Source organism: Cervus elaphus, chromosome 21, assembly GCF_910594005.1.
Source record: "Cervus elaphus chromosome 21, mCerEla1.1, whole genome shotgun sequence".
Classification (NCBI taxonomy): Eukaryota; Metazoa; Chordata; class Mammalia; order Artiodactyla; family Cervidae; genus Cervus; species Cervus elaphus.
Window position 1 is genome coordinate 71,018,694 of NC_057835.1, and position 24,259 is coordinate 71,042,952.

General features: G+C 39.4%; 1 protein-coding gene across 6 annotated transcripts in view; it reads left to right on the top strand.

The window, feature by feature from the left end:
- The window catches only part of RAD54B (RAD54 homolog B), a 113,871-nt gene that overhangs the window by 83,612 nt on the left and 6,000 nt on the right, over nucleotides 1-24,259 (top strand). For 5 of the 6 annotated variants that reach the window (XM_043879866.1, XM_043879868.1, XM_043879865.1 and 2 more), the window contains 5 exons: nucleotides 1,860-2,150; nucleotides 15,489-15,664; nucleotides 21,670-21,931; nucleotides 23,443-23,509; nucleotides 23,698-23,895. In XM_043879866.1, coding sequence (XP_043735801.1) covers nucleotides 1,860-2,150; nucleotides 15,489-15,664; nucleotides 21,670-21,931; nucleotides 23,443-23,509; nucleotides 23,698-23,895 — 994 coding nt within the window. The remainder of the gene's footprint in view (nucleotides 1-1,859; nucleotides 2,151-15,488; nucleotides 15,665-21,669; nucleotides 21,932-23,442; nucleotides 23,510-23,697; nucleotides 23,896-24,259) is intronic. The other variant, XM_043879869.1, reaches the window with a different exon arrangement.

Here is a 24,259-nt window from a genome sequence, read left to right on the forward strand (position 1 = left end):
CAGCCATGAAATTAAAAGACGCTTACTCCTTGGGAAAAAAGTTATGACCAAGCTAGACAGCATATTAAAAAGCAGAGACATTACTTTGCCAACAAAGGTCCATCTAGTTAAGGCTACGGTTTTTCCAGTAGTCATGTATGTATGTGAGAGTTGGACCATAAAGAAAGCTGAGCACAGAAGAATTGATGCTTTTGAACTGTGGTGTTGGAGAAGACTCTTGAGAGTCCCTTGGACTGCAAGGAGATCCAGCCAGTCCATCCTAAAGGAAATCAGTCCTGAATATTCATTGGAAGGACTGATGTTGAAGCTGAAAGTCCAATACTTTGGCCACCTGATGTGAAAAGCTGACTCATTTGAAATACCCTGATGCTGGGAAAGATTGAAGGCAGAAGGAGAAGGGGATGACAGAAGATGAGGTCACCAACTCAATGGACATCACCGACTTGATGGACATGAGTTTGAGTAAACTCTGGGAGTTGGTGATGGACAGGGAGGCCTGACGTGCTGCAGTCCATGGGATCTCAAAGAGTTGGACGCGACTGAACTGAACTGAAGATAGAAAAATCTAAGTTAGGTGCTACATGGTGTATATATTTCATAGCATCTATTATACTATTAATTCTAGGATGCACCATTATTTTTTGTACCAGTAGCAAAACACTGTCAGTTGTAATTGTAAGAAGTCATCAATTGTAAAAGCATCCTATTTCAGAGCAGTTCAATTGAGAAAAAAAAAATTCCAGAATTAATACAATACTGTGATTAGTTAACAGATAGTTACTGAGCAGTTTCCATGAACCAGGAACCATATAAAATAGTTATTTATACATATATTTCATAGAAGGGAAAATGTTTATAATACATTATTTAAAAATAAGACCACATTCATTTACTTCCCCAGCACTTATATATGAAATCCCTCAAGTGGGCCAAATGCTAAGTGCCAGACATGGGGGACTATGATGATAAGCCAAACTAGTTTCTAATGTTCATGAAGCTTTATTGTTTCAGATCATGTTTTTTTGTAACAAATAAAAATAAAACATCTAATATATTTGCATATTTATGCAAACAAAATGATTTTGAAAATATTTATAAAAAGTTTTGACAGCGTTTGCTATTTCTGGTTATTGAAAGTTAGCTTTAATTTTCTTATTTTTGTATCACTGTATTTTATGTCCTGTGACCCAGTTTTTTTGTAATAAAAATTGAAAATAGTTTTAAAATATAAGGGAAATTTTCCATGATTTGTATAGAAACAAATATATACTTAAACTGTGAAGATTCTAGTGTAGGAGACTAGAAGATTCTATGTAGAGAATTTAAACATATATTTCATTCATATTGTATTTTGACTTTAAAGATGTACTATTATATAATGAACAAACAATGTGTAATGATTTTTAAAGAGTCAGCAGCGCCTTGTGCCAGTAATTTCTTAAAGGCTTTGTTTTAGTATCAGTAATTGTAAAAATATTTTCTTCCAAGAATTTGCTTTTTTAGTGCTTTGATAATGATTTTAAGACTATTGTACCATTGTATCTTCACATAAAAGATTACTTTCAGATAATTCAGTTTGTAGATTATTGATTTCCAGTGGTTCTCAGTGGTGGCAGTAGCCAAACAAGCAAGGATTCTGAGACTGTGGCTTCACTTAATTAAATGATTATGCTAAACATTTAAAGAGATGATTGTTGGTTTTTCTATTCTAAGCTGTATTTCAAATAATTCTTGTTTGAAATAAATCTGAAGGGAAGCAATTAGTAAATGTTTGATCTTGATAAAATATTTAATATTCTTTTTAACTGCATGTATTTTTTTTTGTCTAAAACACTTTTAAGTCTGCTATTTTTCCATAGGAAGAAAGGAAGTTAGGAGAGCAAAGAGCAGCTGAACTTACTTGCCTCACTGGACTCTTCATCCTTAGAAGAACCCAAGAAGTCATAAATAAATATCTCCCTCCTAAAATAGAGAATGTAGTCTTTTGCCGACCAGGAGCCCTACAGATTGAACTTTATAGACAACTGTTAAATTCTCAGGCCGTCAGATTCTGTCTTCAAGGATTGTTGGAAAATACTTCTCATCTAATATGTATTGGAGCTCTTAAAAAACTGTGCAATCACCCCTGCCTTTTGTTTGGCTCAATAAAGGTAAGTAGTGTGTGAGACTGTCAGGAATATGAGCTGGGGGTTCTATGTCATATGAACCCAAGAGGGCAGATGAGACTAATCCCTGAGGTTACATTTGTGTGTTTTCCAAAAGCTGTGCAGCCTCTCCAGTGTGATTCTTCTCTAGAGCTCATCCAGCCTTCTGCTTGTTCTTCAGAGCATGTCCTTATTCATAGGGTTAAACAGGGGATGGACTGGGCTTGAGAGCCTTCTTCTGGATTTTGTGTCCCATGCCCTCTGGTGCCTCACCTAATGTTTGGTCCTGGTTTCCCTTCCTATTTTATGTTAGTAAAGCCAGTCAGTTTGTTTGGTTTAACACATACAGAATCCACCATTAAGAAATAATTTATTTTTTCCTCATTATAAAAGTAATACATGATTATTGTATGAAATTTGTGAAAATCACAAAGAAGAAAATAAAAATCATCTACTGGTTAGAATGTAAATTGGTCCAACTGGGAGACAGCTTAGCAATGTCTATCAAAGACCTTAAAATTTTATGTAACTTGTGACCTGCCAATACCACTTTGAGGAATTTGTTATAAAGAGGTAAAGCTCTTCAGCTAGAGAAAACCACATTTGGTATTAGTAATAATAATCTTAGTTGATGCTTATTAAACACTTACCATGTATCAAAACAGTAAGTACTTAGCAAATATTGTTTTACTTCACAAAATTTTATGGAGTATTATTATTACCATCTCCATTTTTTCGTGAGGAAATAGGAACTTAAAGATACACATGTGTAGTCTTTTTCTAGAGAAACTTAATTCTAATGATGCTATGCTTATTATTTAAAAATTATTTTTTTAACTAAATAAATTGTGGACATTTCCCCAAATTAGACGCCTTCTACAAATACAGTTTTTAATGGCTACATAGTTGAGCTGTCCATTTGAATATGAACATAAGGCAGTTTGGGTTACAGTGAGAACTTTCTCTTTTGGATTTGGAACAAAGAATCAGTCCCAACTGTGACATTGTTGTTTAGTTTCTAAGTCGTGTCCCACTCTTTGCAACCCCATGGAGTGCAGCACGCCAGGCTTCTCTTGTCCTTCACTATCTCCCGAAGTTTGCTCAAATTCATGTTCATTGAGTCAGTGATGCTATCTAACCATCTCATCCTCTGTCACCCCAATCTCCTCCTGCCCTCAGTCTTTCCCAGCATCAGGGTTTTTTCCGTTGAGTCGTCTCTTCACATCAGGTAGCCAAAGTATTGGCACTTCAGCTTTAGCATCAGTCCTTCCACAGAATATTCAGTGTTGATTTCCTTTAGGATTGACTGGTTTGATATCCTTGGTGTCCAAGGGACTCTCAACAGTCTTCTCCAGAACCACAATTTTTTTTTTTAATTATTATTTTTTTTTCCAGTGGGTTTTGTCATACATTGATATGAATCAGCCATGGATTTACATGTATTCCCAATCCCGATCCCCCCTCCCACCTCCCTCTCCACCCGATTCCTCTGGGTCTTCCCAGTGCACCAGGCCGGAGCACTTGTCTCATGCATCCCACCTGGGCTGGTGATCTGTTTCACCATAGATAGTATACATGCTGTTCTTTTGAAATATCCCACCCTCACATTCTCCCACAAAGTTCAAAAGTCTGTTCTGTATTTCTGTGTCTCTTTTTCTGTTTTGCATATAGGGTTATCGTTATCACCTTTCTAAATTCCATATATATGTGTTAGTATGCTGTAATGTTCTTTATCTTTCTGGCTTACTTCACTCTGTATAATGGGCTCCAGCTTCATCCATCTCATTAGGACTGATTCAAATGAATTCTTTTTAATGGCTGAGTAATATTCCATGGTGTATATGTACCACAGCTTCCTTATCCATTCATCTGCTGATGGGCATCTAGGTTGCTTCCATGTCCTGGCTATTATAAACAGTGCTGCGATGAACATTGGGGTGCACGTGTCTCTTTCAGATCTGGTTTCCTCAGTGTGTATGCCCAGAAGTGGGATTGCTGGGTCATATGGCAGTTCTATTTCCAGTTTTTTAAGAAATCTCCACACTGTTTTCCATAGCGGCTGTACTGGTTTGCATTCCCACCAACAGTGTAAGAGGGTTCCCTTTTCTCCACACCCTCTCCAGCATTTATTGCTTGTAGACTTTTGGATAGCAGCCATCCTGACTGGCGTGTAATGGTACCTCATTGTGGTTTTGATTTGCATTTCTCTAATAATGAGTGATGTTGAGCATCTTTTCATGTGTTTGTTAGCCATCTGTATGTCTTCTTTGGAGAAATGTCTGTTTAGTTCTTTGGCCCATTTTTTGATTGGGTCATTTATTTTTCTGGAATTGAGCTGCAGGAGTTGCTTGTATATTTTTGAGATTAATCCTTTGTCTGTTGCTTCGTTTGCTATTATTTTCTCCCAATCTGAGGGCTGTCTTTTCACCTTGCTTATAGTTTCCTTTGTAGTGCAAAAGCTTTTAAGTTTAATTAGGTCCCATTTGTTTAGTTTTGCTTTTATTTCCAATATTCTGGGAGGTGGGTCATAGAGGATCTTGCTGTGATTCATGTCGGAGAGTGTTTTGCCTATGTTCTCCTCTAGGAGTTTTATAGTTTCTGGTCTTACATTTAGATCTTTAATCCATTTTGAGTTTATTTTTGTGTATGGTGTTAGAAAGTGTTCTAGTTTCATTCTTTTACAAGTGGTTGACCAGTTTTCCCAGCACCACTTGTTAAAGAGGTTGTCTTTTTTCCATTGTATATCCTTGCCTCCTTTGTCAAAGACAAGGTGTCCATAGGTTCGTGGATTTATCTCTGGGCTTTCTATTCTGTTCCATTGATCTATATTTCTGTCTTTGTGCCAGTACCATACTGTCTTGATGACTGTGGCTTTGTAGTAGAGTCTGAAGTCAGGCAGCTTGATTCCTCCAGTTCCATTCTTCTTTCTCAAGATTATTTTGGCTATTCGAGGTTTTTTGTATTTCCATACAAATTGTGAAATTCTTTGGTCTAGTTCTGTGAAAAATACCGTTGGTAGCTTGATAGGGATTGCATTGAATCTATAGACTGCTTTGGGTAGAATAGCCATTTTGACAATATTGATTCTTCCAATCCATGAACACGGTATGTTTCTCCATCTGTTTGTGTCCTCTTTGATTTCTTTCATCAGTGTTTTATAGTTTTCTATGTATAGGTCCTTTGTTTCTTTAGGTAGATATACTCCTAAGTATTTTATTCTTTTTGTTGCAATGGTGAATGGTATTGTTTCCTTAATTTCTCTTTCTGTTTTTTCATTGTTAGTATATAGGAATGCAAGGGATTTCTGTGTGTTAATTTTATATCCTGCAACTTTACTATATTCATTGATTAGCTCTAGTAATTTTCTGGTAGAGTCTTTAGGGTTTTCTATATAGAGGATCATGTCATCTGCAAACAGTGAGAGTTTTACTTCTTCTTTTCCTATCTGGATTCCTTTTACTTCTTTTTCTGCTCTGATTGCTGTGGCCAGAACTTCCAACACTATGTTGAATAGTAGTGGTGAGAGTGGGCACCCTTGTCTTGTTCCTGATTTCAGGGGAAATGCCTTCAATTTTTCACCATTGAGGGTGATGCTTGCTGTGGGTTTGTCATATATAGCTTTTATTATGTTGAGGTATGTTCCTTCTATTCCTGCTTTTTGGAGAGTTTTAATCATAAATGAGTGTTGAATTTTGTCAAAGGCTTTCTCTGCATCTATTGAGATAATCATATGGTTTTTATCTTTCAATTTGTTAATGTGGTGTATTACATTGATTGATTTGCGGATATTAAAGAATCCTTGCATTCCTGGGATAAAGCCCACTTGGTCATGGTGTATGATTTTTTTAATATGTTGTTGGATTCTGTTTGCTAGAATTTTGTTAAGGATTTTTGCATCTATGTTCATCAGTGATATTGGCCTGTAGTTTTCTTTTTTTGTGGCATCTTTGTCTGGTTTTGGAATTAGGGTGATGGTGGCCTCATAGAATGAGTTTGGAAGCTTACCTTCATCTGCGATTTTCTGGAAGAGTTTGAGTAAGATAGGTGTTAGCTCTTCTCTAAATTTTTGGTAGAATTCAGCTGTGAAGCCATCTGGTCCTGGGCTTTTGTTTGCTGGAAGATTTTTGATGACAGTTTCGATTTCCTTGCTTGTGATGGGTCTGTTAAGATCTTCTATTTCTTCCTGGTTCAGTTTTGGAAAGTTATACTTTTCTAAGAATTTGTCCATTTCATCCAAGTTGTCCATTTTATTGGCATAGAGCTGCTGGTAGTAGTCTCTTATGATCCTTTGTATTTCAGTGTTGTCTGTTGTGATCTCTCCATTTTCATTTCTAATTTTGTTAATTTGGTTCTTCTCTCTTTGTTTCTTAATGAGTCTTGCTAATGGTTTGTCAATTTTGTTTATTTTTTCAAAAAACCAGCTTTTAGCTTTGTTGATTTTTGCTATGGTCTCTTTAGTTTCTTTTGCATTTATTTCTGCCCTGATTTTTAAGATTTCTTTCCTTCTGCTAACTCTGGGGTTCTTCATTTCTTCCTTCTCTAATTGCTTTAGGTGTAGAGTTAGGTTATTTATTTGGTTTTTTTCTTGTTTCTTGATGTAAGCCTGTAATGCTATGAACCTTCCCCTTAGCACTGCTTTTACAGTGTCCCATAGGTTTTGGGTTGTTGTGTTTTCATTTTCATTCATTTCTATACATATTTTGATTTCTTTTTTGATTTCTTCTATGATTTGTTGGTTATTCAGAAGCGTGTTATTTAGCCTCCATATGTTTGAAGTTTTAACAATTTTTTTCCTGTAATTGAGATCTAATCTTACTGCACTGTGGTCAGAAAAGATGACTGGAATGATTTCAATTTTTTTGAATTTTCCAAGACCAGATTTATGGCCCAGGATGTGATCTATTCTGGAGAAGGTTCCGTGTGCACTTGAGAAAAAGGTGAAGTTGATTGTTTTGGGGTGAAATGTCCTATAGATATCAATTAGGTCTAGCTGGTCCATTGTGTCATTTAAGGTTTGTGTTTCCTTGTTAATTTTCTGTTTAGTTGATCTATCCATAGTTGTGAGTGGGGTATTAAAGTCTCCCACTATTACTGTGTTACTATTAATTTCCTCTTTCATACTCGTTAGCATTTGCCGTACATATTGCGGTGCTCCTATGTTGGGTGCATATATATTTATAATTGTTATATCTTCTTCTTTGATTGATCCTTTGATCATTATGTAGTGTCCTTCTTTGTCTCTTTTCACATCCTTTATTTGAGTCTATTTTATCTGATATGAGTATTGCGACTCCTGCTTTCTTTTGGTCTCCGTTTGCATGAAATATTATTTTCCAGCCCTTCACTTTTAGTCTGTATGTGTCTCTTGTTTTGAGGTGTGTCTCTTGTAGACAGCATATATAGGGGTCTTGTTTTTGTATCCATTCAGCCAATCTTTGTCTTTTGGTTGGGGCATTCAACCCATTTACATTTAGGGTAATTATTGATAGGTGTGGTCCCGTTGCCATTTACTTTGTTGTTTTGGGTTCACGTTTCTACAACCTTTCTGTATTTCCTGTCTAGAGAAGATCCTTTAGCATTTGTTGAAGAGCTGGTTTGGTGGTGCTGAATTCTCTCAGCTTTTGCTTATCTGTAAAGCTTTTGAATTCTCCTTCATATCTGAATGAGATCCTTGGTGGATACAGTAATCTAGGTTGTAGGTTATTCTCTTTCATTACTTTCAGTACGTCCTGCCATTCCCTTCTGGCCTGGAGGGTTTCTATTGATAGATCAGCTGTTATCCTTATGGGAATCCCTTTGTGTGTTATTTGTTGTTTTTCCCTTGCTGCTTTTAATATTTGTTCTTTGTGTTTGATCTTTGTTAATTTGATTAATATGTGTCTTGGGGTGTTTCGCCTTGGGTTTATCCTGTTTGGGACTCTCTGGGTTTCTTGGATTTGGGTAGCTATTTCCTTCCCCATTTTAGGGAAGTTTTCAGCTATTATCTCCTCGAGTATTTTCTCATGGCCTTTCTTTTTGTCTTCTTCTTCTGGAACTCCTATGATTCGAATGTTGGGGCGTTTCACAGTGTCCCAGAGGTCCCTGAGGTTGTCCTCATTTCTTTTGATCCTTTTTTCTTTTTTCCTCTCTGCTTCATTTATTTCCACCATTTTATCTTCTACCTCACTTATCCTATCTTCTGCCTCCATTATTCTACTCTTGGTTCCCTCCAAAGTGTTTTTGATCTCATTCATTGCATTATTCATTTTTAATTGACTCTTTTTATTTCTTCTAGGTCTTTATTAAACAGTTCTTGAATCTTTTCAATCTTTGTTTCCAGGCTATTTATCTGTAACTCCATTTTGTTTTCAAGATTTTGGATCATTTTTATTATCATTATTCTAAATTCTTTTTCAGGTAGATTCCCTATCTCCTCCTCTTTTGTTTGACTTGGTGGGCATTTTTCATGTTCCTTTACCTGTTGGGTATTTCTTTGCCTTTTCATCTTGTTTAGATTGCTGTATCTGGAGTGGGCTTTCTGTATTCTGGAGGTCTGTGGTTCCTTTTTATTGTGGAGGATTAACCCAGTGGGTGGGGTTAGACGATTGGCTTGTCAAGATTTCCTGGTTAGGGGAGCTTGCGTCAGTGTTCTGGTGCGTGGAACTTGATTTCTTCTCTTTGGAGAGCAATGGAGTGCCCAGTAATGAGTTTTGAGATGGGTCTATGTGTTAGGTGTGTCCTTGGGCAGCCTGTATGTTGATGTTCAGGGCTATGTTCCTGCGTTGCTGGAGAATTTGCGTGGTATGTCTTGCTCTAAAACTTATTGGCTCTTGGGTGGTGGTTGGTTTCAGTGTAGGTATGGAGGCTTTTGGACGGTCACTTATTACTTAAAGTTCCATGTAGTCAGGAGTTTTCTGGTGTTCTCAGGTTTTGGGCTTAAGTCTCCTGCCTCTGGATTTCAGTTTTATTCTTCCTGTAGTCTCAGGACTTCTCCAACTATACAGCCCTGATAAGAAAACTTCTAGGTTAATGGCTAAAAGATTCTCCCCCGTTAGGGACACCCAGAGAGGTTCACAGAGTTACATGAAGAAGAGGAGAGGGAGGAGGGTGATAGAGATGAACAGGAGGAGAAAAAGGGGGACTCAAGAGGAGAGAGACAGATCTACGCTGCTGTCTGTTCCCAGAGTGTTCTCCGTAGCCCAGTCACCTACAAGGATTCACAGAATTGGATTGGGAAGAGAAGGGGAAAGGAGGAAATAGAGGTGTTCTGAGGTAGAAAACAGAGAGTCAAGATTGGGAGAGAATAATCTTCGGTTTAAAAATAGGGCTTCTCTTCTTTTTTTTTTTTTTGTAAGGTTATAGTGTATTGAAAATGAAAATTAAGGAGTAGTAGAGGAGTACTAGAGGACTTTAAAGGAAATAAGAGAAAAAGAAAAATAGAAAATAGAAGAGAAAAAGGAAAGAAAAAAAAGAAAGAAAAAGAAAAAAAAAAATTTTTTTTTTCCCCCTAATTAAAAAATCGTAAAAGTCTGTGGAAATGAAAGTTAAGGAGTAATGGGGGAGTAATAGGGGATTTTAAAGGAAAATAAAAGAGAAGAAAGAAAAAAGAAAAAAAAAATTAAAAAAAAAAAAGAGAGAGAAAAAAGTAAAATTATATCTAGGAGTTTCTCTGGAGCTGTTGCGGTCAGTGTGGGTTCGGCTCAGTTTCAGATAGCTCCTCGTTCCAGCTTACGCTTCTCGATATCTACAGGCCCCTCCGGTGTAGTCAGTGTTTCCTAGAGGGATTTTAATCTGTTGCACCAGTCCCTTCTGAAGCGGTTCCCTTTGTTTATTTGGCTTCTGTTTGCCGGTCTCTTCAGAGCCTCATTTCCGCCCTGACACAGGCGGGCGGAGGTGGACTCTTATTCAGGTAGCTAGTTCCGTCGCTCTGCGGGGCAGGGAGGGGCTGCCGCTGCGGGGAGAGGCTGGCGCTGTGGGGACAGGCTTGCGCCGTGGGGATGGGCTGGGGCTGCCGGGAGGGGCTGACGCTGCTTTCTCCGTCTGCGCTGCTCAGGCTCCCGGCTGTTCTATATGGAGCGCGGCCCTCGCTGCGCGAGGTTCCAGCCCTCGGGTGTTCCACAAAAGCACGGAAGGAAAAGCTGCGCCTGCTCTCTGTGCCTTCCCCGTCAGAGCGGTCCAGGCTGCCAGGGGCTTGATGGGCGCGCTATCCCCAGGTGTGGCGCGCCCGCTCCCTTCCACGGACCCAGTTTCAGTTTCCTCTGGCGCCAGTCGGGTGCGTGCGCCTTCTGCCCTCCGCGTCCCCAGCCCCAGTCCCCACCCGCGCTGGTCGGGTGCCTGCGCCCTGTGTCTCGCCGCGACCTTCCCCTCCCCCCGCCTCCTGCCTCCGGCGGGGCTGGGCCAGTCCGCAGCCTGCGAGCTCCTCTCTGGACCCTCTCGGTCTCTTTGTTCTGCGAACGGCCGGCAGTGTGTTCGGGCTGGTTAATTTACTCTCTCTCTTTTGGTCTCCCACAGTTCAAGTTGGCAACTCACAGAAGTTCCCTCCGATTGTCCTCAGGGCACTCAGGCCCGGACCCTACCCCAAGCAATGCCGCCTAAGAGCTCCGGGACGGATCTCCGTCCTTAGCTCTTTTGTCTCACTTTTTATCTTTTATATTTTGTCCTACCTCCTTTCGAAGACAATGGGCTGCTTTTCTGGGCGCCTGATGACCTCAGCTAGCGATCCGAGGTTGTTTTGCAAAGTTTGCTCTGCGTTCAGTTATTCTTTTGATGAATTTGTAGGAGAGAAAGTGGTCTCCCCGTCCTACTCCTCCGCCATCTTCCAGAACCACAATTTGAAAACATCAGTTCTTCAGTGCTCAGTCTTCTTTATGGTTCAACTCTCACATCTGTACATGACTACTGGAAAAACCATAGCTTAGACTATATGAACCTTTGTTGGCAAAGTGATGTCTCTGTTTTTTAATATGCTCTTTAGGTTTGTCATAGCTATTCTTCCAAGGAGTAAGTGTCTTCTAATTTCCTGGCTGCAGTCACCGTCTGCCATGATTTTGAAGCCTAAGAAAAGAAAATCATCACTTTCCACTTTTTCCCCTTCTGTTTGTCATGAAGTAATGGGACCGGATGCCATGATTTTAGTTTTTTGAATATTCTTAGCTTTTTCACTCTCCTCTTTAACCCTCATCAAGAGGCTCTTTAATTCCTCTTTGGTTTCTGCCATGAGAGTGGTATCATCTGCATATCTGAAGTTGTTGATATTTCTTGTGGCAATCTTGATTCCAGCTTGTGATTCATCCAGCCCTGCATTTTGCATGATGTACTCTGCATATTGTGCAAAGTACATTGGAAGGACTGATTCTGAATCTGAAACTCCAGTATTTTGGTCATCTGATGCAAACAGTTAACTCATTGGAAAAGTCCCTGATGCTGGAAAAGATTGAGGGCAGAAGGAGAAGAGGGCGTCAGAGGATGAGATTGCTGGATGGCATCACCGAAGCAATGGACATGAACTTGGGCAAATGTCAGGAGATGGTGAGGGATGGAGAGGCATGGAGTGCCGCAGTCATGGGGTTGCAAAGAGTCAGACATGACTGGGCGACTGAACAACAGCAACAGCTCTGCGTATAAGTTAATAAGCAGAGTGGCAGTATACAGCCTTGACATACTCCTTTCCCAATTTTGAACCAGTCCTTTGTTCCATGTCTGGTTCTAACTTTCTTCTTGACCTGCATACAGGTTTCACAGGAGACAGGTAAGGTAGTCTAGTATTCCCATCTGTTTAAGAATTTTCCAGTTTGTTGTGATCCATGCAATTAAAGGCTTTACCACAGTCAGTGAAGCAGAAATAGCTATTTTTCAGAATTTCCTTCCTTTCTCTATGATCCAATGAATGTTGGCAATTTGATCTCTGGTTCCTCTGCCTTTTTTAAACCCAGCTTGGACATCTGGAAGTTCTTGGTTCACACATGGGTGAATCCTAACTTGAAGGATTTTGAACCGAATTTTGTTAGCATGTGAAATGAGCACAATTGTAGGACAGTTTGAACATTCTTTGGCGTTGCCTTTCTTTGGGATTGGAGTGAAAACTGACCTTTTCCAGTCTTGTGGCCACTGCTGAGTTTTCCAAATTTGCTGACATAATTGAGTGCAGCACTTTTTAACAGCATGATCTTTTAGGATTTAAAATAGCTCAGCTGGAATTTCATCACCATCACTAGCTTTGTTTGTAGTGATGCTTCTTAAGGCCCACTTGACTCCAGGATGTCTGGCTCTAGGTGAAGGACCACACCATTGTGATTTGCTGGGTCATATAAGACCTTTTTTGTATAGTTCTTCTGTATATTTTTACCACTTCTTTTTAATCTCTTCTGCTTCTGTTATATCCTTACCATTTCTGTCCTTTATTGTGCCCATCCTTTCATGAAATGTTTCCTTGCTATCTCCAATTTTCTTGATGAGATCTCTAGTCTTTCCCATTCTGTTGTTTTCCTCTATTTGTTTGCATTGTTCACTTGAGAAGGCTTTATTATCTCTCCTTGTTATTGTCTGGAATTCTGCATTCAGTTTGGTGTGTCTTTCCCTTTCTCCTTTGCCTTTTAATTCTCTTCTTTTCTCAGATATTTGTGAAGCCTCCTTAGACAACAACTTTGCCTTCTTGGATTTATTTTTCTGTACTACTTATTTAACTGAAAGCAAGTTTAACCATGGCCAGGTTATGTCTGTGAGCTTTAGTTTGTCTTAACTGGAAGACAGAGATAATAATAACCTCCTGAAAATGTTATTGAGGCAATTTGATGAAAGAAGATGTAAAGAACCTAGCAGAATGCCTGGTCATGGAAGCTGTACAGTAACTATTAATACCCTATTATCCCCAACTCACCCTTAATTTTTCTTCTTTTATTTTTATTTAAATAGTAAAATAATTTGCAAACAAATCGAAAGAAAACCTGTGGGTGCTACGTTATGCAGAGGTCATTAATTATGTATTTAGGAGATGTAGTGTTCTGTCACATTTCTCCATGTTTATTCCTACAGTGGATTATATTTACATAGTTTATCATAGGAGAAGTCAGCTCTCTATAACTCTGCAGTAGACAGGATTATAACAATTTATTAAGCAACTTTTAAAGGAACAGATTCTAAACACAGTGATAAAAATTAAACTCTTTGGGCATGATGCCCAACAAAAAAAGAAGCCAGAATTCTTCCTTAAAAGAAAAAACCTATGATGACCCAGAATGTACCGCTTAACTATTAACAGGCAGAGTATACTACAAACTTTAAATAGAGGACATAATTTACCATCCCTCTAACATCATAGCAAGTAAGGATCAATAAGAAAATGACTGAAATGAGCCTTTATATATAAGTAACCTTTAAGCAATGGCTTAATAAATGTGTTCCAACTGAAACTAGATTGTTTTCCCAAGTTCAGTCAAAATGATGGGTTTCTCTTCAGGAAATGTGCATGGATATAACCAATAAAAATAAGTCACAACTTATATGAGTTGTGTATTTCTGTGTATCGTCTTATGTATGATATATGTGTATCTTCTTATAAGGAGAGTATTGGGTTGCATAGAGTCAGAGAAGAGATTGCCCTGTCTAGTTGATTTGGGAAGTCTGACTGGTAAATCTCTGTGATGCATCTCCATGAATCAGGCTGTCTCAGCATAAAGGTGTTATCTGTTAATTGATTCTTAATTAGGAGTATACATTATAGTCTTCAGGGACACTGTTTAGAGTACATTCAGATTCTCTGAGAGTAGGACCCAGTCATGAAGATTTTGAAAAAGCTGCCCTGAGTGATTCTGATTATGTGCTCCTGGCTGAGAACTCTTGTGCCTTAGGATCACTCATCTCCCTTGTATTTTGGTTTATTGTTCACCAGACAGCTTAGTGCTAATAATTTGGTTTCCCCATGGACTGTTTATAGGACAGAATACATAGACCAGTCGGTTTAAATAGTCAGGCCTCATTTATAGGTCAATAAATTTATATAATTTATAGTCTGATTTAGTCTCTTAATTTGGTTAGTATGGCTCATTTCCCTATTAAGCATATGCAAGTTTCTGAACATGAAAAGCTGTAGATTGGACCCAGGGTCTGTCATCCTTTGATAATCCTGCCAAGGTGTAGGCATTGGTGTAGGAAACCTAACCCAAAGCAGCCAGCAACCATCTCTCCTCTCATATATATCCCAGTTATGTAAAATATCTTAGGGTTCCAAGTATTTTTGATCAAGTGATTTTATGCAAATATTGCTATGTTTTGGGAATAAGCCAAGTTAAAATTAGTACTTTGTGCCAAGCAATTTATGCTACAGGACTCACTGCCCTTAAGATGTTTCTAGTAGTATTAGTGAAAGATTACAACACACATTAAAGCATTAGGGAATTATAAAAAAAAAATTGTTAATTGTACAACTAAATAAATTCAAAGTTGAAATGTACTGTGTAACTATAAAGTTTTAAGACTCAATGCCCCCCAAAAGGTGTCTGTGAGTAATCAGGTGGAATTTGCATTGGGTCCTCAAGTGTTTATAGGAGTGGGATAATTGGGCAAAATAAAAAAAGTGACGGAACATTCCAGGCAGGGGACATAGGCTGAACAAAGTTTCAAGAACAGTGAAAAATCTGCTAAATGTGGGAGAGAGTGAGGAGACTACCAATCCCAGAAATTTAATCTAAAAAAGTGATGCAGTCATTAACAAATGTAATCTCCAGTTTTGGGCTCACATGTCAGTTTTGGCGGGGACGTTTTGGAGGTGGTGATAATCTCTTTGGAATAATATACAACAACCTTTTGTAAAAAAGCCAAAATATTGTAACTAACAGTAAATTTCTCTGTTAATGTGTTGGCAGAATTATTCCTTCTTGTAGAAGAAGTGGGTAAGATTGAGTTTGTGCTTGAGTTTGAGGATCACCTGGGAGGTGCTGTGTGAGCCTACAAATCAGGAGAGAAAAGGAACGGCAGGGAGAGAAGGAGGGAAGAAGAGAGAAAAGGAGGCAGCAGTGATGAGGATCCTCAGGGTTTCGGAGCGCACAGATTTCCTAGCACTGTCTGCCCTCTGTTTTCCTCCCGTTTAGTTCTCTGCTATCCGCCTCCCCCTCGATCACACATCGGCAATGCTACTGCCCTTGTGGGGTGCAGGGAGCAGGCATTTTGGAGACATCATTAGAACTGCTCTGTAATCACTGTAATCAAACATGGCCAAATTGTGACCTTTAAAGATTTACATAACAATTACAGTGGGCTTTTCAGGTAGCTATTAAACTTCATTTTTTTTTTTTTTACTCATAATTTAAGCATTTTTTCCTCCCTGTTTAAAAAACATGAACCAGGGTTGACAATTATCCTTTTTAACAGGAAAAAGAAAGCAACTCAACTTGGGATGAGAGTGAAGAAAGAAATCTCTATGAAGGCTTGATGAATGTGTTCCCTGCTGATTACAACCCGATCATGTTTACTGAGGAAGAGTCTGGAAAACTGCAGGTGCTGTCAAAGCTCTTAGCCGTTATCCGCGAACTTCGTCCTGCTGAAAAGTAAGAGCGCGGTTTAATAAACCGCTTCTGTGTGCTTATGGATTTCAGCTTAGACCATGTCCTTACTCCCTTCCCTCACTGCCTCTTTTTGAAAAAAAGAAAACATTAAAAACAAGTTGTTTTCTTTTTTGGGAGCATGGTCAGCTCCTAGTCTTTTATAAACCTGCCATTACCAATGTGCCTGTAAGTTTTTATCTAAGAAAAACTAAATGTAAAGTAAATACCTATATTTAAAAAACCCTAGAGATGTCTTTTGATATGTAACACCTAACTTGTTTCTTTTTTTTTTAAATTTTCTGTTTTAAAATTTGTTTATTTTTGGCTGTGTTGGGTCTTCAACGCTGCACGGGCTTTCTCTAGTTGCAGCGAGCAGGGGCTTCTCTCTCGTTGCGGTGCACGGGCGTCTCATTGCGGTGCCTCCTCTGGTTGGCACCTAGGGCCATGGGTCCTAGGGCGTGCAGGCTTCAGTAGCTGGGCACGTGGGCTCAGTGGTTGAAGCTTCCAGGCTCTAGAGCGAAGGCTCAATGGTTGTGGTGCCCTGGCTTAGTTACTCCGCAGGATGTGGGATCTTTCTGCATCAGGGATCGAACCCGTGTCTCCTACCTTGGCAGGTGAATGCTTTACCACTGAGCGACCAGGGAAGCCCCTAACTCATTTCTTTATCTCTTTAAGAATCCTCTTTCTGTCCTTAAATGTTGATACTCCTGAGGACATTCTCTTCAGCCACCTTCTCACTCTAAAGATCCTTCCTGCCTTAGTTCTATTCCCCTAGTTTCAGCTGTCAGCCATATAGTGTTGATTCAAAATCTGTATCTCTAGTTCAAGCCTCAATTAATGGACTCTAAATCTGTCTGGATCTCAGCCTTCTCATGTACCAAACCAGCTTCATCACTTTGCCATTGCAAGCCTAAATCTTTCTTCACTGTTCCTTGGCATGATGAATGGTACCATATGCAAAGAAAACGCTTTCATCATTCCAGACTCACTTTTCTCCTGCACTTTCCAGTGTCATCAGTCACCACATTCTATTGCTTTTATTTCTTCATCTCAGGAATCCATTTGCTTTCTGGTACCAAGAATTTTTTTAGCACCTGTTTTGAGTTTTATTGTAAATATTTTTAAAAATTTATTAAAAAAAATTTATTTTTGAGGTCTGGTTGGATTGCACTGCTGTGTTAAATTACTGCTGTTCACAACCAAGATTTTTGTTTTGAGTCTTGTAATTACAATTGGATTGTGGTGGTCTCATATAAACTGTGTTCCTCTGACTTTCAATCCCATTGCATATCATTGTGCCCTAAAATGTATATTTTTAAAAATACAAATGTGAACACGTTACTCCTTTTCTTAAAAATCATTCAAAGATTCCCAGTTGCCGTCCAGAAATTTCTAAACTCTATAGCACGTTGATCAAGACTCTTCATGACATGGTGGTACCTCCTTTTCCAGCCTTATCCCTCTTGACTCATTCACACTTTCAAGTTGTCCAATTATACCAGAATCTATTTGCAGAACCTACAATTTGCTCTGCTTCTCACCTCTGTTCTTACCTGTTGCAGGTTCCTATGCCTGAAGTACCCCTACTTCTCATTCTTCTGGCTGACTTTCTCTTAAGACTCAGGTCAGAAGCTTTCTCCTCTTGGAAGCCCCTGGCCTCATACTGAGTTAGCGGCCCCTCATCTGTACTCCCCTAGCGTCATGTACCCGCCTCTGATGGAGCTCTTCTCATGTTATACTGTCGTCAGTAGTTCTCGTCTATGTCAGCACCTGTAGTGCAGGGACTGTGTCTTAATTATCCTTGTACGAGATATTCAAACTTTTTGAATGCAAAAATACAGAGAAAAGTTTGCAAAATAGTAATTATATTTAATTGTCAAGGAGTCTGCTTCACCTCTTTGGAGTATTAACAGTGTCATTTGCTTTTTTCATAATACTGAAGTGACTAAGGAAACTTTCTATGAACTCTTTAATACAGTTTGATTAAAATGTTTTATTGGATGATATTTTATATATACTAGTGTGTCCACAATAAACTGTGGAAAATTCTGAAAGAGTTACCAGACCACCTGACCTGCCTCTTGAGAAACCTGTATGCAGGTCAGGAAGCAACAGTTAGAACTGGACATGGAACAACAGACTGGTTCCAAATAGGAAAAGGAGTACATCAAGGCTGTATATTGTCACCCTGCTTATTTAACTTATATGCAGAGTACATCATGAAAAATTCTGGGCTGGAAGAAGCACAGCCTGGAATCATTGCTGGGAGAAATATCAGTAACCTCAGATATGAAGATGACACCACCCTTATGGCAGAAAGTGAAGAGGAACTAAAAAGCCTCTTGATGAAAGTGAAAGAGAGTGAAAAAGTTGGCTTAAAGCTCAACATTCAGAAAACTAAGATCATGGCATCTGGTCCAATCACTTCATGGGAAATAGATGAGGAAACAGTGGAAACAGTGTCAGACTTTATTTTTTTGGGCTCCAAAATCATTGCAGATGGTGATTGCAGCCATGAAATTAAAAGATGCTTACTTCTTGGAATGAAAATTATGACCAACCTAGATAGCATGTTAAAAAGCAGAGACATTACTTTGCCAACAAAGGTCTGTCTAGTCAAGGCTATGGTCTTTCCAGTGGTCATGTATGGATGTGAGAGTTGGACTGTGAAGAATGCTGAGCACCGAAAAATTGATGCTTTTGAACTGTGGTGTTGGAGAAGACTCTTGAGAGTCCCTTGGACTGCAAGGAGATCCAACCAGTCCATCCTAAAGGAAATCAGTCCTGGGTGTTCATTGGAAGGACTGATGCTGAAGCTGAAACTCCAATCCTTTGGCCACTTCATGCGAAGAGTTGACTCATTGGAAAAGACCCTGATGCTGGGAGGAATTGGGGGCAGGAAGAGAAGGGGACGACAGAGGATGAGATGGCTGGATGGCATCACCGACTTGATGGACATGAGTTTGAGTAAACTCTGGGAGTTTGTGATGGACAGGGAGGCCTGGCATGCTGCGATTCATGGGGTCGCAAAGAGTCGGACACGACTGAGTGACTGAACTGAACTGAAGTGTGTAACCACCTGTCTAATTTCTGTCTTCATGAATCTGATTACTGTAGGTACCTTATATAAGTGAAATCATACAATGTTTTGTCTTTTTATGACTAGCTTATTCTACTTAGTGTAATGTCCTCAAAGTTCATCCATGTTCTATCATGTGTCAGAATTTCTTTCCTTTTTAAGGCTGAATAATATTCCACTGTATGTATGTGATACTTTGTTTACCCATTCATCTGCCTATGGATGATTGGGTTGCTTCCACCTTTTGGCTATTGTGCATAATGTTGCTGTGAACATGAGTGAATCAATGTCTTTTTGAGACCATGTTTTTGATTCCTTTGGATACATATCCAGAAATAGAATTGTTGGATCATAGGATAATTCTCTTTTTAATTTTTTAAGGAACCTGCATACTCTTTTTTTGCACCATTTTATATTCTCAACAAGAGTGCACAAAGATTCTAATTTCTCAACAGCCTCACCAGTGTTGCTATTTTCTGTTTTGTTTTTGATGTCCTAATGGATGTAAGATGATATTTCATTTGGTTTTGATTTGCATTTCCTTAGTAATTAATGGGGGCTTTCCAAATGGCACAGTGGTAAAGAGTCTGCCTGCCAATGCAAGAGATGTAAGAGATGTGTGTTTGATCCCTGGGTTGGGAAGATCTCTTGGAGTAGGAAATGGCAACCCACTCCAGTATTTTTACCTGGAAAATTCCATGTACAGAGGAACCTGGCAGGCTACAGTCCATGGGGTCGTAAAGAGTTGGACACAACTGAGCGACTAAGTGCACCTATGCACCCACACATACACAGTAATTAGTGATGTTGGGCATCTTTTGATGTACTTGTTGACCATCTGTGTATTTTCTTTGGAGGATGTCAAATCCTGTGCCCATTTTTTAATTGGGTTGGTTTTTTGTTGTTGTTGCTGAGTTGTAGCCTTTTTTTTTTTCTTATATGGCCAATTGGATATAGAGGTCAGATTTTCCACAGCTGAACTGCCTATGTACAAGCATCTCCTAAACCTTTAAAATATGTAGCTATAAGTTGCTCACAGTGTTTGATTTCAGGGATAGTATTACTGTGTGTACTTGGTCTACTGTACCCTCATTAACTGGAACCAGGTAGCTGTGTTTTAGGTCTACAGGCTACACTCTTTCACAGTGCTTTTGTGTATATTAAGATTAATTAGAACTCCTGACTTGTCTGGATGGTGGCCCTTATATGGAATTTCTAAAAAAAATACATCAAAATTTAAAAAGTTCCTCTTCCCTCTTGGTTGCATTCATGCATGGCTTGAAACCTAGTGAGCAGAGTTCATGCTGAATTCCAACCCCCATACATCTTGGTTGGACACTCTTGTGCCGGGTACACCTTGTACTGTACCTCACATGGCAGTCTTCCTGCAGATTTCACCTGCTTTTAGGGACACTAAAGTAATCATAAAAATACTGTCCTTATTTGAAAGTGTTATGTTTGTGGAGGAGGGGGAGCTTTCAACCTATGAAAGGGGATTGTCCAAGACTCCTTACCAAGATAATCACTGCTCCCATCAATCTACATCTAGTCTTCTAAGAACTTGTTGGGGAAAAATATTCTAAACCAGACTTCCTCCAGTCCAGTAAAGCTGTATCCGAAAAACTATGTTTAGATAATGTTATTCATCCACACAATAGTATTGAAAGGGCAAAAAATGACTGAAACATTAGTACTGGAGTGTTCTTCCTATACTATTAACAATAGTAATAATGTTGTCCCTATGTTAGTACAGGCAGAGTCTTTTTATAGGAATGTTGGTAGATTACAAAAATGGTCTCAAGTTCTCCCTCCCCCCATCCTTGTCCCTTTGTTGTGTAACTTTGGGTCATCTCGCATTCTGACTCTGAGCTCAGCCACCTGACTTGGATCGGCCCATGAGATGCTGGCAAATGTGGCAGCACAGGGGGCTTGAAAAGGTCTTGTGCACTGGGGCTTGCCCGCCCTCGGGGTTCCTGGAACCTTTTTGTCACCATGTGAAGAAGCCTGGGCTAGCCTGCTAGAGGATGAGAGACGTGAGAAACTCAGACTTGCATTTTGGTTTGTTGCTATATCTCTGCCTTCTAGAGTTCCCTGATCTAAGTTTCTTTGATTTACTTTCCACAGAGAGTAAGTATTCTAGTTGAGAAAGCGAAGTCAACTTGTTTCATGGGAGTAGGACCTGGTTCTACTTGCTTTTGCTCTTGTAATGGCTGCAGTCTAAACCCCTTCCTTCTGCGCTGCCTTTGCAAGATGTGGCTGTGTGAATGAGCTTGTATCTCCCTCTGTGGGCACTTAGGTTTCACTCCTAAACAGGTCACCATTCCACTACTCTCTGTTTTCGTATATAAATCTCTGCTTGTTTCATCAAAGGTAGAGTTTGTGTTTCTTATTCTCCTGCTGTTCTTAGGGTGACTTAAGAAAGGTAACGAAAGCAGAACGGCGTTTACTCCGTTATCTTTATACTGAAAGTCTCTTAGATTTCTTTTTTTTCCATTTATTTTTATTAGTTGGAGGCTAATTACTTTACAGTATTGTAGTGGTTTTTGTTACACATTGACATGAATCAGCCATGGATTTACATGTATTCCCTATCCCAATCCCCCTCCCACTTCCCTCTCTACCCGATCCCTCTGGGTAGATTTCTTTTTTTTTGCCACACCATGTGCCTTGTGGGATCCCAGCTCCCCAACCAGGGATTGAACCCATGCCTTTGGCAGTGAAAGCACAGAGTCCTAACCACCGGACCTCCAGGGAATTCCCTCTTAGATATTGACTTTAAACTGGAATTTGAAAGAAAATCTATGTTTAAATTATACAAAGTTCTGTTGGTTATTCTATAAATATCAATGATAATATTAGTATTTTTCTCTAAAAAATTCAAATACTGCTTCTAAGTTGTATATGAAGATTCTTTCTTTTTGATTAACAGAGTTGTGTTGGTATCCAACTATACACGAACCTTGGATATTTTACAAGAAGTCTGCAAGCGTCATGGATATACTTATACAAGACTTGATGGACAGACCCCAATCTCTCAAAGGCAGAAAATTGTTGATGGCTTTAATAGTAAATACTCTTCTGATTTTATTTTTTTGTTAAGTTCAAAAGCTGGTGGTGTGGGGCTTAACCTTATTGGAGGATCTCACTTAATCCTCTATGACATTGATTGGAATCCAGCTACTGATATCCAGGTAGGACTGTTTCTATATTAAACAAACATTATCGAATGCTGAAGGGGGATATGGTGCCTGTGGCGATATGAGGGTGATGATGAAGTATAATAACTGCTGCATATTCAGCCTTTATTTTGTAAAAATAAGCATTCTACTAAATGCTTTACATCTGTTTAATCCTCACAGTAGTCTTACAAGTGTGCGTGTTGTAAGCTCTGTTTTGCAGATGACGGTATGGACGCTTGTTCCAGGTCACGAAGCTTGTAAGAGGCAGAGCCAGGATTGATACCCAAGCCTGTGTCTCCAGGCCCTACTTGACTCTGTAGTTAGTTGGGTCTTCAGGATGCTCATGACCGTCAGGGGACGGCAGTAAGGTGTTACGGGTGCCAGGATCGGTGTTTGTGCAGGGTATAGTGAAGATACAAAATTAGCTTACTTAGGAAAATATTTCAGTAGCGGCCTTCGGTTTTCTTCAGAGTATAGTCCATCTTCACGGATTTTGAGGTTTCTACCTATAGATTTGCACCTCACCTGGTAGCTGTGTTAGGGGACTGGGAGACAACCCTCAGGTTCAGTGATTCACTAGAAGGACTCACAGAATCAAGGAAAGCAGTTACATTCAAGTCAGGGTTTATTACAGTGAAAGGATACAGAGTAAAATCAGCACAGGTGAAAGGTACATAGGGCAGAGTCCAGGAGAGACCAGGTACAAGCTTCCAGTTTTCCTTTCCCTATGGAATTGTATGGACAACACTTAATTTTCCTAGCATCAGTGAGTGACAACACCCATGGAATTTTGTCAACCAGAGAAGTTCACTTAAGCCTTGATGTCTAGATTTTTTGTTGGAGGTAGGTCATGTAGGCACGGATACCTCTGTGATTGGCCTCTGCAAAGGTCAGACTGGCCCAAGTCCCCACCTAAATCACATCGTTAATGTAAACAACTTGATGTGGCCCAAGACCCCAGGTAACCTAAGATGCTTTTATCAGGCAGGATATTCTAGGGGTTTTCAGAAGCTGCTTGAGGGCCAGAATTTCCTTTGGAATGTTCGGGGTTTGAACATTAACCTTTTACTAAATAGCATTACTGATAAATCCTAAAACCTCAGGGATCTGCCTAGAGCCTGAGCTGATTGCAGGTATCCTAGGGTTCCTTAGAGGTGAATCATTAGCCTTTTGGACCGAGAATAAACCCTCCATGCCCATGCTATACTTGTTTCATTGCATTCTTACTTCCTAAACTTGCTATCCCATTTTTTTTTTTTTTTTGATGCAAATAGACCCTCTCACTGTTGCCTGGCACCCTGTAGTTATTTTACAGTACCATAGCGAGTGTTCATTCATCCCTTTCTTTAACTCGGGGGAAAAAAAAATTGAAGTGGAGAATGCTTAGGTATGTCTGGGCTTTGGTTTTTGAAGCTGTAAGTGAAATGTAGAATTCCTAGTCTTAAATTTATGAATACAAGTTGTTTGTGTGGAGAAGGTTATTAGTTTTTATTGTACTCTGAGTTCTCATTTATTTTCTACAGGCAATGTCTAGAGTGTGGAGAGATGGTCAGAAGCACCCTGTACATATTTACAGACTCCTAACCACAGGTAGTAACCCTCCAGTATGAAAAAAGATGTATTCTCTTTGAGTAAATAAAGGTGTTTTGTGTGTTAAACTTCAGTACCAGGAATATTGGTAGCTATTTGTTAGCTAGTATAGTAATAAACGTATCTTACCCTACCAAAATGACAGATGTAAACATCTGAAGGAAATCTAATGAATGTTTTCTCTTCAGGCACAATAGAGGAAAAGATCTATCAAAGACAGATCAGTAAACAAGGTCTTTCTGGGGCAGTTGTAGACCTAGCCAAGACATCTGATCATATTCAGTTTTCAGTGGAAGAACTTAAAAACTTGTTTACATTGCATGAAAGTTCACATTGCGTTACTCATGACCTGCTTGACTGTGAATGTACAGGAGAAAATCATACAGGTTAGTTGTATTTTAATTTTGTTATGATGAAGTTAATTGGTCTCTCTTTAGCAGTTGAAAATATTTAAAAACAGAATGACTGAAATATTGATCACTTGCATATATTAGTTTTATTTTTTCTTCAGGTCTTAGGGCAGCTGTGACATGGGTATTTGAGGAAAAAAATTTTTTTTGGCCCTTTTTTTTTTTTAATTGGAGGATAATTGCTTTCCAGTGTCGTGTTGGTTTCCGCTGTATGACTCAGCTATAAGTGTACTATATCCCCTCCCTCCTGGGCCGCCCTCTCATCCCCTCCCCACCCCACCCCCGGGTCATCCCAGAGCTCCCAGCTGAGATGCCTGTGCGGTCCAGCTGCTTCCCGCTT